At 46.1% G+C, this 14,779-nt stretch overlaps 1 protein-coding gene across 1 annotated transcript in view; it reads left to right on the top strand.

Annotated features, from left to right (window-relative positions):
* The first annotated feature begins 9,896 nt into the window (after window positions 1-9,896).
* The window catches only part of GRIA3 (glutamate ionotropic receptor AMPA type subunit 3), a 291,583-nt gene continuing 286,700 nt past the window's right edge, over window positions 9,897-14,779 (top strand). The window contains exons 1-2 of the mRNA XM_027092323.1: window positions 9,897-10,122; window positions 11,281-11,439. Of these exons, the coding sequence (XP_026948124.1) occupies window positions 10,032-10,122; window positions 11,281-11,439 (250 nt within the window). The 5' untranslated portion in view covers window positions 9,897-10,031. The remainder of the gene's footprint in view (window positions 10,123-11,280; window positions 11,440-14,779) is intronic.

The following is a 14,779-nucleotide window of genomic DNA, read 5'->3' as shown; positions in this document are numbered from 1 at the left end:
TCTACAATAGAAGACATAGAAATTTATTGTTTTAATTTATTATCCATAAATCTAACTATAACAAAAGTCAAGTAATGTACTCAAGAAGTGTAAGGTTCAATGGTCAAGACAACTCTCCCTTTCTGCTTAGATAATTTGTCTGCAATTATTGGAAACATCCACAAGGTGGTGGTAATGATGCCTCAGTTTATAACCATATGGGAAGGGCAGGCTGATAATTATAGGTATGATTTACCTAAAATGAAGATACAGTATACTTCTCCAACCACAAAGTTTTGTTTCTCAGAACTCTTGTGGCAGGACTTCCCTGGTGGTCCAATGGTGAAGAATCTGCCTTCCAACGCAGGGGATGTGGGTTCAATTCCTGGTCGGGGAACTAATATACCACATGCCGTGGGGCAACTAAGCCCTCACGCCACAACTACAGGGCCCACTCACCCTGGAGCCCGCACACCACAACTAGGGAGAGAACACCCACACGCCACAACTAGAGAGAAGCCCGAGCAGACCACGCGCCGTAACGAAAAGATCCCGCATGCCTCAACAAAGATCCCATGTGCCACAACTATGACCCAGCACAGCCAAAAATAATAATAAGGAAAATAAATAAATTAAATAAATAAATAAAAACAAAAACATATTAGAAAGATACCATTAAAAAAAACTCTTTTGGCAGACTTCATGATTAAAGAGATTAGGATGTTTTCATTAAACTTAAGAAGGCTCAGATCTTGAGTAAGCTCATGAAAGCCCTCATTTATTAATTCATTCAGCATACCTTTACTGAGAAGCTTCTGGGTACTAAGCATTATGAAAAACATTTAAAAACAAACTTTGTGTTCACAAAATACACAGTAAAGGAAACATCCTAAATAAAAGGGGAAAGCAATGATAATTTTCACATTCTAACTTGTTAATAACTGGGACCGGTGCAATTACTTTCCATTTACCATCCTTTGTTTGACAGATGCTTCTCAGGGTCTCTTTCCTTTAAAGTTTATATGAAATATTTCTAATTTTGGTTTGCATTAAATATGGGAATAATAATAGTACTTACCTCAAAGAGTTGCTCTAAGAATTCAATGAGACAATACAGTTAAACCATTTAGCAGAGTACCTGGCACGTGGTAAGAAATACATGTTAGTTATCATCATTGTTGTCGTCCTCGTGATCATTATCTTCATTACTGTCACCATCATCATCATCACCATCAGGGTAAAATACCAAATTTATCTGCATATATCAGAAATCTGAGTAAAGGCAATTCAGAACTGGGGGAGCAGTCACTGCTTTCCCTTTATTAGCAAAATGTAACAATGTTCTAAACTCTTAACCAGAACCTTAAAGGGGAGGGGACGTTTGTTTGGTTTTGCTTTGTTTTATTGGAATTTAAAGGAATTGCCTTGCAAGGACTTTCCCAGTGGGGTGCCTCTGGATACAGAATGGTCTTCCCCTAGGGAACGCAACGTGGGTTTAGAGAGCAGGGTAGCTAAGATTGCAAGACCACTCTTTGGCCTCCTGCCAAGATACAGTGATTTTTTTTTTTTTTAAGTGATTTTTCACTTCCCTTGTAACATGGAACTTCTCTTGGGACCGAGGCTACACACTGAGGGAGGCCAGGAGAAGCAGCTGAGGAAATGTTTGTGCCCTCCCTGGAGGAAGCCCTTCATCTCCTTGGGATCTGTAGGGCCCTTAGTGAACGAGCTTTCTCCCTGAGGCCCATGGAACTGAGGCAGAAGGCTCTCCATACTGCCCACTCTCCTCTAGAGCAGGCGCTGCCCTCCAGGGAAGGCTTCAGAAGTGTGACCTGTGCAGGCGCACAGGGAACCTTGCTAGAAGGGCCCTGTGCTTGGTGTAATGCTCTGCGGTCTCTGTCTTGAAGTTCCTAATAACGTGTGAACAAGGGCCCAGCATTTTCATTTTGCAATGGACCCCGCAAGTTATATAGCCACTCCTCTCTGCCCTGGAGAGTTTCTAAACGCTGCGTGGGCTTCGTTTTTCGTCTCCCTCCTTCCTGTTGCTCGCTTAGCAGAGTCCATCTCACTCCCCACCCTTGAGTCAAAGCAAGAGATGGTAGCTCAGTGGAAACTAGCTTTCTGCCTAACCCTGAGCCCGGGGGACCACAACAAAGATATTTTCGTACTGCTGCCTCCTCTCCTTTAACATTTTCTCTAAACTTAAAAAAACAGAGCGATAATAATAATAACAATAATATTCCTTGAAGCACTGATGACTAGTAACAAGCACGACAGGTACCTTGCAGTGAACTGAGGCAAATGGGGCAGCATAGGAAGTCAGAAAGCCTTGGATTCTGTGTCAGATTTGAGGAAGTGACAGACATTCTGTGCTGCCTCAGTTTCTTCACCAGTGAGCTATTGCTACAGAATGCCTAAAAACGTAAAAGCAGTTAGAAATACACTCAGAAAGCTTACATTTCCTTACTTCTATAATTTGAGCTAATCAATTTTACCTACCTGAATGCTACCATATTGAGTGGACACCTCTCTCTCTCTCTCTCTCTCTGCCTCTCTCTCTCTCTGCCTCTCTCTCTCTCCCTCTCTTTATTATCTTATATAGAGAGGTAGACAAGATATCTCCCCAATTCACAGATCAAAACACTGAAGCTCAGGAAGTGTAGTTTGGGCAGAGCTGCAACTAGAATTCAGGTTTTCAGATACCTGGTCCAACACCCACGTTTCTGAAAAAGCATGTGTAAACCTTTTGGTTTTTAAAAAACTCCTATCCTGAGTACATAGGAGTCGGGTTTCTCAACAGTGGCACTGTTGACCTTTGCAACTGGATAATCTTTTGTTGTCAAGGGCTGTCCTGTGCATTATAGGAGGTTTAGAAGCATCCCTGGCCTCTACCCACTAAGCGCTGTAGCAACCACCAACCCACCACCCCTCCTCCCGCAGGTGTGACAATCAAAAAAGTCTCCAGGCATTGCCACGTGTCCCCTGGAGGGCAAAACCACATCCAACGGATAACCACTGAACAAGAACAGTTCACTGTTTAAAGGAGACTTGTGGTGAATGCTTTAGTAAACTATAAAACTGTCTCCAAATTTGTATTTCCACATATTGGATTTTCTTAAACTTGGAGATACCTTATTTTCAAAAGAGAAAAGCACTAATTTTGGTTGTGTTGGGTCATCACTCAGAAAAAATGTGGATGGTTCTTATGCTTTTCTTTTCCCTCAAAATATTATGATGTTCATGGAAGTGATGTCATAAAGATTTAACAGAATATGCTCACAGCACACAGATTGAAGCAGATTAAATTTTAGGAAACCCAGAAATTCCTCTTTAAGAATTAGCTACCATCAAGTACCCTAAAATTCAACTGTTTCCAGTTATCTTTTCATTCCTCTAAATACTCTGAATTCATTTTTAAAGCAGGAAACCCAGAATTTCCTGCGTCTAAAGGAGTGTTAAAAAAGCTTGATTCTTCAGGGTTTCCCTGGTGGCGCAGTGGTTGAAAGTCCGCCTGCCGATGCAGGGGACGCGGGTTCGTTACCCAGTCCAGGAAGATCCCACATGCCGCGGAGCAGCTGGGCCCGTGAGCCATGGCCGCTGAGCCTGTGCGTCCGGAGCCTGTGCTCTGCAACGGGAGAGGCCACAACAGTGAGAGGCCTGCATACAGGAAAAAAAAAAAAAAAAAAAGTCACTTTGTGAGAAGCTGGAGTCCTGAAGCCATGTGATTTCCACCTGCAGTTTTCAAGCCCATTCAGAGCTCACCAGGGGATAATTACTTGCTAAGATGTACCCATCCTAGCAGAATATATTTGTTATGATTCAATTCTCTCACAGCATTAAGGAGACTCTGGTCTGGTGGATAAAGCCCTAGAGAGATAAGAAAATCAATTCCCCACCACCTGGCTGTGTGACCTTGAGCTGTTCACTAAACCTCTCTGATTCCTCAGTTTCATAGTCTATGGAGTAACACCCTAGACCTCTGCTTAACCTGAGAAGGACATAGGGACGAGTCACTAGGTCCCTCTCTGAAAAGATCTGGAAGTCTATTTGCCTCTACCCCTAGGAAAAGAAATTATTTCTATAATAGTTTCTCACCCTGGACACTAAATATAACATGGTTCTCTTAAGAAAAGAATTAACTAGCAAGCAGAAGCATCATGAACTGAATTTAGGGGACTGAATTGCTAAAATAACAGAAAGATCTCACCATTGAGCAGTCTATGTCTAATGGACCAAAGACAAGACCATTTCAGCAAGTCATCAGGGGCCTGTAGACATTTCAGGAGTAAAATTACTACGACTCACAATTCTCTGGGAACTGGCACTTGGGAAGATAGGGATTTCCGTGGTTATTGTGGTTGTTTCCCAACCTCCATCTTTCCCTCCTCCCACTGTGTGTCAGTCATGTGGCTTGGTGAGGGGTGGGGAGGACTGATTCTACTCCCTCCTCTCAGCTCTATGGATGGAGCATAAGCCCCCATGCCATGGTGATTGCCTCATGTGGCCTAAGCATGACATTGCCAGGCCAAAAGATTAGATCAGGAATGGTCATGTGATTCATTTTGAACCGATGATGTAAAAAGATGCGATGCAGACGTGAAGAAAAGAAAGACTACAGACATTTTGCCATCATGTGGGAAGCAGAAAGGAGAGAGGAGAAGAAATTAGGTTTCTGATAAAAATTTTGAACTATTGAGTCCAATCAAACCTCAAGCCAGCCCTACCTCTGTCCCTTCCAGTTACATGAGCCAATGCATTTCCCTTATCGTTTGCGCCAGTTTTTGTGGGTCCTGTCCTATCTGAAGCATGAAGCATCCTAACTGATATAGGAACTGAAGGGGTCAAGAGCATGCTCACTAGCCCTGAGCATGACTAAAGGAGGCAGTATGAAAATGTTTAGTCCAGACAGAAAAGGTTGGAAGAGGGATACTAAAAGTGAAAGATCACCTCCAAGTAACAGTGCCCCAAGACAGCTCCTGGAGATGTCTTCAGGTCAAAAAAAATAATGAGTTCTAAACACCCTTACCATCTATGAAAAAACAAGCCAATCTGAAAACCATTTGAGAGAAACAATTGCTTCCATGCCCACTGCTCACTTGGTGTGACCGTCTCCTGGAAGTCGCTGTGGATCCATTTCTGGGCATATTAAACCTGAGTTCAAAAGGCTCCTCCTCTGACTCACATATATACTCCCACCGAAAGCAGTTCCAAGCAGGCCCGTGCCTGGAATTTCAGGTCCTCAGGGCTGTGGATTTATTCAGCAGCGCCTAGCTTGATATCTACATAGAGGATTTCTACAGAAGTTTCTGGAGGAGGTCGTATAATGGAGAAGTCTGGATGACAGAGAAATAACATGGAGGACCCAACCTTTCTTAGATGTCACACCCAACCAGAGTCTCCAGATGCAGCTGGACTCTATTCTTCCCAAAGGATCCAGGAATGGAAGCGCAAAAGACAACTATAAAGAATCAGCAGTACCTAGATTCGTTCATTGATTAGAGTGCAGGCTAAGGTTTGGACAGTTTTTCTGACCCTAAGATAATCCTGCCTCATGGAATCATAGGAGCATAGAACATGAGAGCAGGAAGAGTCCTTAGAAATCATGCTGCTCTGTCTTCTCTTTTTAGTGGCATGGGATTGAACCTGGGATAAAGGAAGTACTTTGTTTCAGACATTTAAACGCCTTCCTCTATACCGCCGTGGTAGCTGGGGCTTACTGTTTTCACAGCACCTACCATGTTAGATTGTCATTCCCAGTGAACACATCCGCTCCTCTTTGAACTTGAAATTCACTGGAAGCAGAAACTGTCTTGCTTCCTTAAATCCCTGGTGCCTAGCGGACCCTGTCATATAGCAGGTGGTCAAACGTTTGTTGAAGAAATCAAAGTTTCAAGTCAAACAGTGAGAAAGTTATCATGATTCCATTAGGCAAAGGATATAGTATCTTGGTTTCATTAACTTTAAAGGGTAGAGCAGTTTCCTTCCAATGAATCAGAATAAGTTTCGTCATTATTTTTCTTATTTGCAAAGTATCCAGTTAATAAGTATGGAGCTTAATGTATGATATAGACCCCGTCTCCAAATTCCACTGGCTGACGTTTCTTTTTGCTTACCCAAGTGTCCCATCCCAAGCCTAAAACAGAAACCTCAAGAGGGAAGTACTATTTTCAGTTTTGTGTTGTACATTTTAAAACTTATTATTACTATTATTATTTTTTGCTGCCTCAACATCCCCAGAAACAGGCTGTGCGCACCCTGCCAGGTGACCAGGTGCATCAGTGTGGTAAGACTGGCCCCTGCCACAAGATCCCATTCTTGCTCTCCCTTCACTGTCACCTAATGTCAATCAAATATACCAATGAAATTCCCTCATGCCTTTTGCTTGTGTACTCTATCCTGACCCCCAATAAAGGCACTTTCCCCTGGGTCTCTGTTTCTCTCTCTCTCTGTCTCTCTCTCATCTTCCCACTTGCTTGGTTGAGCCCCTTCCCTTGGCGCCCCGCCATGTGGTCCCCCTTTGTGGTGTACTTGACTGTTTCTCTAGGACGTGTGAGTATAATAAGCTTCATTTCCCTATGCCTCTCCTGTGTCCCCTCTTGTGACTGCACCTGACCAACCATCTCATGAGAGAATACAGAACAACTTCTCAATAAGAACTGCAACAAATTATTTTCTTGCTGCTTAAACTGTATCATTGAGCTCATTTAAAAGTGCAAACCTCGGGTCCTAAGACTAGCAGGTACTCCTGAGTGGAGCAGGGGTACCACTTAACCACAGAGGGAGAGCTAGATTTGGGGCTTTGTTGGCAACTTCTGGTGGCTACGATGCTGCTAGTACAGTCTCTAGCTCCTCACTGGAAAACCAGAGATGAAGTTCAAATAGCATCTCACTGCTTTCTTGGACGAGGGATCGACTGCAAAAGTATTTGCTTGTATTAAGCAGGCGTTTCCACCAACAGCAATATGCCTAGTCCACCACTGTGTCCCTGCTGGCTCAGAAGGGCCTAGTCCAATTCTGCCAACAGCTGCCGCTGACAGTGAAAAGTTGAAAGAGTGGCAGCAGATGAAAGAGAGGAAAAAGGTAGTGGAGAGGGGAGACTGAAAATGGAAGGGATGGGCGCCATTTACAGAGATGAATTCAATGGAGAATTTCAAGTGCAGAGACACTGAGATGCCTTTCTTCCTCTCATCTTTCGTTACCGACCCACCCCGTTACTCTTCAAGCCAAATGACTGAAGATGGCCACAAATCTCTTCATCCACTGCTGCTCAGTATTAGCCAAGCATGGATGGGGACCTGGATGTCTTCAGGAGTGAAGTGAGGTGTGCTGAAAGCTGCCCGCCTCCGTCCAAAATATGTCGTCCGTCCAGCTGAAATCAAACTGACACTCCTCACTAGAGTTATTCCTTTGGGTCAAGGCATTGAAGGCTCCTATTAAAATGCAACTATGTTATCTAAAAGGAGGAACATATAATGCCTGGCACAGAGTAGAGCTTCTCTAAATGTGTCATTTTTAATATTAAATTGCCACTGCCTGCCGTTAGAACCTTAGTAAAGATTTATCTACCAGATTCTCTCCTGTCTCCTAGGGCCCTTGAGGATCTATGATGGGAAGACTGATGTGGAACACTGGCAAAGATTGGGTAGCAGAGTCTGAGGTTTGGCGGATGGTGGAGAAAGGGGAGGCTGACAGCATGAGGCACTTTGGGGGAGAAAAGGGCACTTTCAAAAGGTGAGAAAGAGGGAAGAGAATTTGGAAATTAACATTTATTAACTTTTCCTAGTCAGGCACTGAATTAGATGCATTTACATCCACTATCTTATTTAATCCACAACCATTCTATCAGGAAAGGAATATTAGTATTCCCATTTTGCAGGTGAAAATCTGAATAGGGGTTCAGATTAAGAAAGTCGCTCAAGGTCACACAACGCCTCTATATAATGGAATATAGATTCGAACCTGGACCTGTCTCCTAAGCCTATGTTCCTGAACCACACTATCTCACACTCCACATTTGTCAAGGGGTAGCCAACCTAGTCTCTGCTACCCCTCCCGTCCTAATTCTCCAACCACTTGCAAATTGCGGCTTCTCTGACTCCCAGTTTTCTCCCTCACTCTTTGCCATGGACTATCTAAATGGAGACAAAAGATTTCCATGGGTGGTGGGGTAGGAAGAGATTTTACATTATCAGGATGGATAGAAATTTGGGGAGAGCCTAGTATCATTTTTCTGGTTGCCCAAGGGTTTGGAAACTATCTGTTCCAGGCTCCAACATATGTCACGTCAAAGCCAAAGTTCTGGCGTAATCAGTGTGCTAGTTGGGGCCCTGGGCCCCTGCCTTGATATCCCCTGCCCCGTGTGCGCCATCTTGCTGTAGGCTGGCAGGAAGATTCATTTTCCACGTGGACCAGGAGGAGAAGATATGAAAAAAAAGAACAGCTGGTGTGGGGAGGGACAAAATCCGTCTCTTCTAGAGTAGCTGGGGTAGGTGCGAAAGACTTGGGAGATAAAGAGCCTTCTTTTTTCTCACCACTGGAGAAAGGGGCTGGGGAGGGGTGCCTACAGCCCAAGAGGTTCATCCACGGGATTCTGTGGAGGGTATCACCCCCGACAGAGATCCAGGCTGCACTGCCTACTTCCAAGGTTCTTTCCTCCCCTTAGACAAGAAAGAGAAGTGGGGGGAATTAATGGCCTCTGAGGTCATCGGTCAGGGGCCTAGGCTGCTATGTCCAAAGGCAAGACCAAGGGAGCAAGGCAGCCAGGAACAGTTTCCTCTAGCCTTAACTTTCAATCCCCACCAGTATCCCAACTCATTCCCACACCTCTCTCCTCCTTCGTTGTTGGGACTGACTGTCCTTTTCATTAACCTTTTAGTTAACCCCTCCACGCAGGACTTCTCTACGCCCTTCAAAGCTGTCAGCCCCTCGCTGCCCGCCACCGCCCTCTCCCCCCTCCCCCATAAGCCCGGCTCTGAGCTTGGGTCCGGGGAGGTCTCGCCTCCCAGAACTGTGAGGGTGAGGGCTTCTTTACTCGCTCTCGGATCTCCGCTGTAAAACCTGAGCGGCATGGCCCGGGCATGCGCAGCATCTTCGGGCGCATTGTGATGGGAACTGCTTCTCTGAGTCTCTACAAAGACTCCAGAGTAACCACTCACTGCCCACCCCCCGAGACCCTCCTTCTTTAAGCCAGACGCACAAACGCACAGACAATGCAGCTTTTCTTTCTTCTTCTCTTTAAAAAGCTGGCTGTAGCTTGAAAGGCTGGCCCACGTGAGGACTAGTGTATTTCTATCGATTCCATCTCCCGTGTTGACAAACGCCAGCGCTGAGGCTTTGCAGTCCGCGGCTGCAGTTTGCAGTGGAGCTAAGCGGTGTGTGGCTTTAATTCCACGTCAGATCAACTTTGATCAATATCCCCCTACCGGCCCAATTGGAAGAGCCCAATTCACCGCCGCTGAGTCTTTTCGCTCTTTCCTTCTTTTTTCCCCCTCTTTAGACCCACCATCTTCTGGGGGAGAAAAGTCTCGGGTTTTCTTTTAATTTCTTTTTTTCTTTCTCTCTCTCTTTTGTTTCTTTGGGGGATTTGTTTGTTTTTCTGTGTTTTGTCTTTTTTGTTTTGTTTTGGGTTTTGGGTTTTATTCTTTCTCTCTGTCTCTCTCTGTCTCTCTCTCTGTCTCTCTCTGTCTCTCTCTGTCTTAGAGATAGGGAGGGAGATCGCTTTGGCGAACCGAGCTTGCAGCCAATGAACCCGCCTTCCAGATTGGTGTGAAGACAGAAGTGAGGTGGGGGGCGGGGAGGGGGTGTGAGAGAGCCTGGAAGCGAGCGAGCGAGCGAGAGAGAGAGAGAGAGAGAGAGAGAGAGAGAAAGAGAGGAGGTGGTGGAGGAGGACTAGTGTGGGGTGGAAAGGAAGAGTGAGCGAGAGAGCAAGTTGAGGGGAGGGGGTGAAAGAGCCGGCGAATTCTTTTTCTTTTTCTATTATTATTTTGAAGACTCCCGAGTTGCGCCTATGCTCTTGTCAGCTTCGTTCTAGGCGTAGCACGGCCAGGCAGAAGAAAATGGGGCAAAGCGTGCTCCGGGCGGTCTTCTTTTTAGTCCTGGGGCTTTTGGGTCATTCTCACGGAGGATTCCCCAACACCATCAGCATAGGTAAGCGCGAGCCAGCCCGCCGGTCGGGCCGGGCTCTCTTGCACCCGAGACCACTGCCCTGGCGTGGCTTCTGCGGCCGCGGGTCCCTGTCCTGCATGGCCTGGGAAGGGACGGGGGACGGGGATCGGGCAGGAATCTCAGGGATCTGAGCCTCAGAGAGCTGGCTGGTCTGGGGAGCATCGGGAACCAGAGGGGTGATCTCCTGGGGCTTGGCGGGGTGGGCTGCCGCGTTTTCCGAGCTGAGCGGAGCAGGGGAGGCATGCCAGAGGCTGCAGCCGGGCGAAGAGTCACGGCTTTTCGGCTCGCTGCTCCGGACTTTGCCATGGCGTGCGTGCCGCCGCTGGAAGTTGTCCCAGGGTGATGCCTCCTGTCTGGCTGCGCCAGGGCGCGTAACCCAGTCCGGGGCTCCCTGTCCCGCGTCTCCGGGTCCCGGGAGACCGGCTAGCGCTGGGGGAGGTGGAAGCCCACCCTGGATTCCCCCAGACCCGGGCAGCAACCGAGGTCAGTGGCGGATGGGGTAGGAGGCGGGGGTGAGACTAGAAGCCGAGCCAGCGAGCGGCGAAGTCACGCAGACCACGAATTCATGAATTGCCGCTGTGTCTGTCTGGAGCCCGGCTCCCGGGCGCTGGGAGGGAGTTCTCTCGGCTTCTCCCTGGATTTACTAGTCAAGAAGTTAGAATTATTGCCATTACAGAACCAAGCCCCTGTACTGTCTTGGGGGAGCGGGGGCCTGTGGGGAACAGGATGGGGCAGCAGGGGGAATGAAATTGTTTTTCTTCCCAACCTTTCCCTTTGCGCCACGAAAAGATGAACCAGCTTGTGGAGATGGGAGGTAGCGGAGGAAGAGGGGAGAGGAAGCTACCGCCTAAGAACGAAGTCCCACTCTTGGTTCCATCGTCCTACCCCAAAGCAGCCTCCTTTTCCCTCTTTCCCCTTTCCCCCTTCTCGCCAGCCTCTCCTCCGACTCTTTAGAGGAAAACTAGGTTTCTCTTGGCCAAAATTTGAGTTCACAAGAGTCTTCAAAGACACACAGGTTGAAAATCAATCATGATCACGCACCCAGGTACCACTGAGAGGTTATCGCCTATCTGTAGCTCCCCAATTTCTAACCACTCCTGGGGGGGACACAAGCCAAATCTTGGTTCCCTTTGCTTGTAGGTGGACTTTTCATGAGAAACACGGTGCAGGAGCACAGCGCTTTCCGCTTTGCTGTGCAGTTATACAACACCAACCAGAACACCACCGAGAAGCCCTTCCATTTGAATTACCACGTAGATCACTTGGATTCTTCCAATAGTTTTTCTGTGACTAATGCTTGTAAGTAGATCTGCTTTTCCTCCTTTTGGGACCTGGGAACCTCATTTGCATTTTGCTTGTGGGACTTGGGGTCTGCGTAAGTGCTGGGGTGGCGATTGCCTTAGTAGACATTTTAGGGGCTCTAGTCAATCCAGGTTTCATGTGACATAAATCAACTCCAGAGGATCCTGCTGAGGGAGGGACTTAAGGCAAGTACACAAAACTCTGTTGTGAATAATGTTTCATGCAAAAGTTTCATTTTCCTCCCTGCTAAACTGGCGCTCCCTCCCCCGCAACCCCCTCCCTTTTTTTTCCTTTGGCTGGAAAAAAAAGAGAAAAAATAGCATGGTTGTTCAGGGAAATTTCTTCAGATGAGATTAAAGAAAGAAGCCTCTTGATTGAGTCAATTCAGGATGTGCATTACTTGACTGTTAAAGCTAGCACCTGGCTGTAGGAATGAGCTGAATTTGACAATCGCTTAATATATAGGAGCCAAATATGAGAAATTCTGCAAACAAGTGACCTTGAGGGACAGATCAGGCTCGGTTCCCTGGCCTCTTTCTGTCCTAGAATATCACCTTTCTTACCGAGAGAGCTCTGATAGGAACTGATAAGACTACAAACTGATTACAAGTGATGAACGCCTGGCAAACTGAGGGGAAGGGAGAAAGTGCTCAGTGACTCTTTGGAAAGCTACTTCTGTTCTGTCTCCCCTAGTGTTGTTCAACTCCCCCCCCCCCCCCCCCCGCTCCGCCATTGTTAGGGACAACACAGTTCTTAACTTAGAGCAAAAGGTGGAAGGCGGAGGCTTGCAGCAGGAAAACCGAATGCCAAAAGGGAAGAATTTCATCAGCCCCCAAAGCAGTTTCTGAAACAGCTAGTTGTGCCCTGTGATTGTTCCTGTGGAAAGGGGACATTTCATTTTGAGAAGTAAAACCACGGGAACCTGGATGACTGATAGCCTGTTGGACACAGGTTTTTCTGGAATGTTTTATGAGAGACTGATAATTCTTCATCTGAGCTTATTTCATGAAAAGTTTTCACAACAATGAGGGTGAGGATGGCATAAATATGTTTTGCTTTTATGGCTGGTATAGTTGGGAATTTTTGATTTTCTTTCAGGGGAGAAATGATGTTTATATTTGGTTGGGTGAAACTTTGTATATGACTTTCTTCAAGTTCTTCTGCCTCAAAGGATATGTGATTTCCAAAAACTGTTGAAAGGGTCTCCAAGGGCACAACCTCCTTGGATTTGAAGACTTGGGTCAAGGGGATGGAGGTGAATTACTTTGCAAGAAATTGTGACAGTTTTCAGCTTTAAGAAAATTTTAGCTGAAGGTACAGATCCTTATATGAACATGTTCTGAGGTACTCTGTATTTGACATTCTTTGGCTTTCCGACATTGACAAAAATAGGAGCTTATTAACTCCAACTAAGTGTGAAAGTTACAAAATGTCTGTCTATACTTTGCATCTGATTTTGGTAATCCCAGCCTGTCTCTTCAGCACACTTACAACACACATCTGACTCTTAATTCTGCAGCCCTGAGATCTTGTCAAGAGGCCGAATTCCAAAGGCAGCTTCCTAAATATCAATTAGAACAGATTTAAAACCAAATACATGAAACTACCCAGATTTATTATTATTAACAATGAATAATGTTTATTTCAACTCACTTTAGTGTCTTTCCACTGATGTTGACTGAGATAAGAGTGCTAATTGACTTCTCAGGAATGATTAATTTCCAAGGTTTTGGTCTTGCTGTTTATGGTCAAATCAGACTGACACTAGCCAGCCCAGGGCCATCAGAACGCTACTCAAGGAGCAATCAGGAAATGATCCTTGCCATGTGAAAAGCTCAGGTTTGAGAACAGGCACTAAGTCATCTGTATTGGTGTTGAGTTGCCTTAATGCCCTACCTCTCAGGGCAATAAAGGGACAACCGTGAAAGGAAAAGAAATTGATCAACGCCCCCCGGCCCGCCACCGCTGTAAGTCCACAACACTTCATCTTACAAGCTTATAAGGCTGGGTTATGGCTGGGGGCTTGAAAGTGTAGCATAAGGGGTGTGGCTTACTGGGCAACAGGAAAGACAGAAAAGGCGACCTTGCCCTTAGTTATGCCAAATACACATATTTGCACACACTGACTCACACGGGAGAGATTTCTAGAAACCAGTGATGTGTACCCAGCTGCCTGTTGCACACTCAGACTTTACAGCTCAGAAGACAGAGGAGGAAAGCTGTCGTCTTCTCCAGTCCCCGAAACAGTCCTCTCTGAATGTCACAATCATTGAATGGGGGCCAGATCTCAAAGCTGTCTCCTGGTAGCCACTGCCTACAATCTTAGTATGAGGAAGATGACTAGTCCAACCACCGTCTGATAGTCTCTGAATGCAGAAAACAATCATTTCACGGGGCCAGGGAAGCCCTGCAGGTGTATCTCATTTCTTTCCCTGCCCTTGAGAGTTCTTTTTCTCATGGAAGTGAAGATCACATATCACAGATGTCGGCACACAATACTAGTTCAGCGCTGGAGCCTGGCAGGTGACCCCTGGTTCCATTCTTACAATTGATTGCACTATTACACAGAGGAAAAAAAAAAACACCCTGGATCCTCTGGCCTGCCCCTCCCTGGAGACCTAGGGAGAATTTGAGAAAACCCCAGGTGAGTCCAAACCTGCTTGCCCACCTCTCCTGTCTGCTTCAATATGGAATAGAATGGCAAAAATTAAAGAAACTTTCCCCTCTTCCCATTCAAAACTCCTAGTTTCAGCTTCCCCTAACACTAGAATTGATCTCTTTCCATGATCTTTCCTGCACCCTCAATCTTGCGGCAGACACACACTTCTGAGGACACAGGTATGCAGGTAAACAAAAAAGCCAAAAATAAACAAACGGTAATGCCTTCTGTATGTGTCCCTGCTCTCTGCTCTCCCTCTGCATCCCCTCCCCCAATGTATTCAGAGAGTTTGCTTGCAATGAATCCCAGGCATCAGTTATTTAAAGACTCTTCTTCACCAGCAACCAATTCTTTTCTGCACAACCCCCAAGAGGTTTGCTTAAGACAGACTCCGCCCTCAATCCGCATCTTAAGAGGCCAATAAAAGCATCTCTGGTTTTGAAAGGTGGTTCATTTGGGATCTCAGCTCAGAGGTGAATTGAAGTTTATCGAAGAGACTCAGCTGATTTGGAGCACATGTTCTTATTTCGTAGTGATTAACTGAGTTTGCTGCTTTACTTTTCGATTTGGCTAGGTAGCCCCAGAAAGAAGCATGGTGTGAATACTATGATTTCAGGATACATGCATTCATACACACACACACACACACACACACACACACACACACACACACACACA

Source organism: Aethalodelphis obliquidens, unplaced genomic scaffold (genome assembly GCF_003676395.1).
Source record: "Aethalodelphis obliquidens isolate GAN/ISIS:26980383/991018 unplaced genomic scaffold, ASM367639v1 scaffold77, whole genome shotgun sequence".
Taxonomy (NCBI): domain Eukaryota; kingdom Metazoa; phylum Chordata; class Mammalia; order Artiodactyla; family Delphinidae; genus Aethalodelphis; species Aethalodelphis obliquidens.
This window is presented reverse-complemented; position numbering and strand designations above follow the sequence as displayed.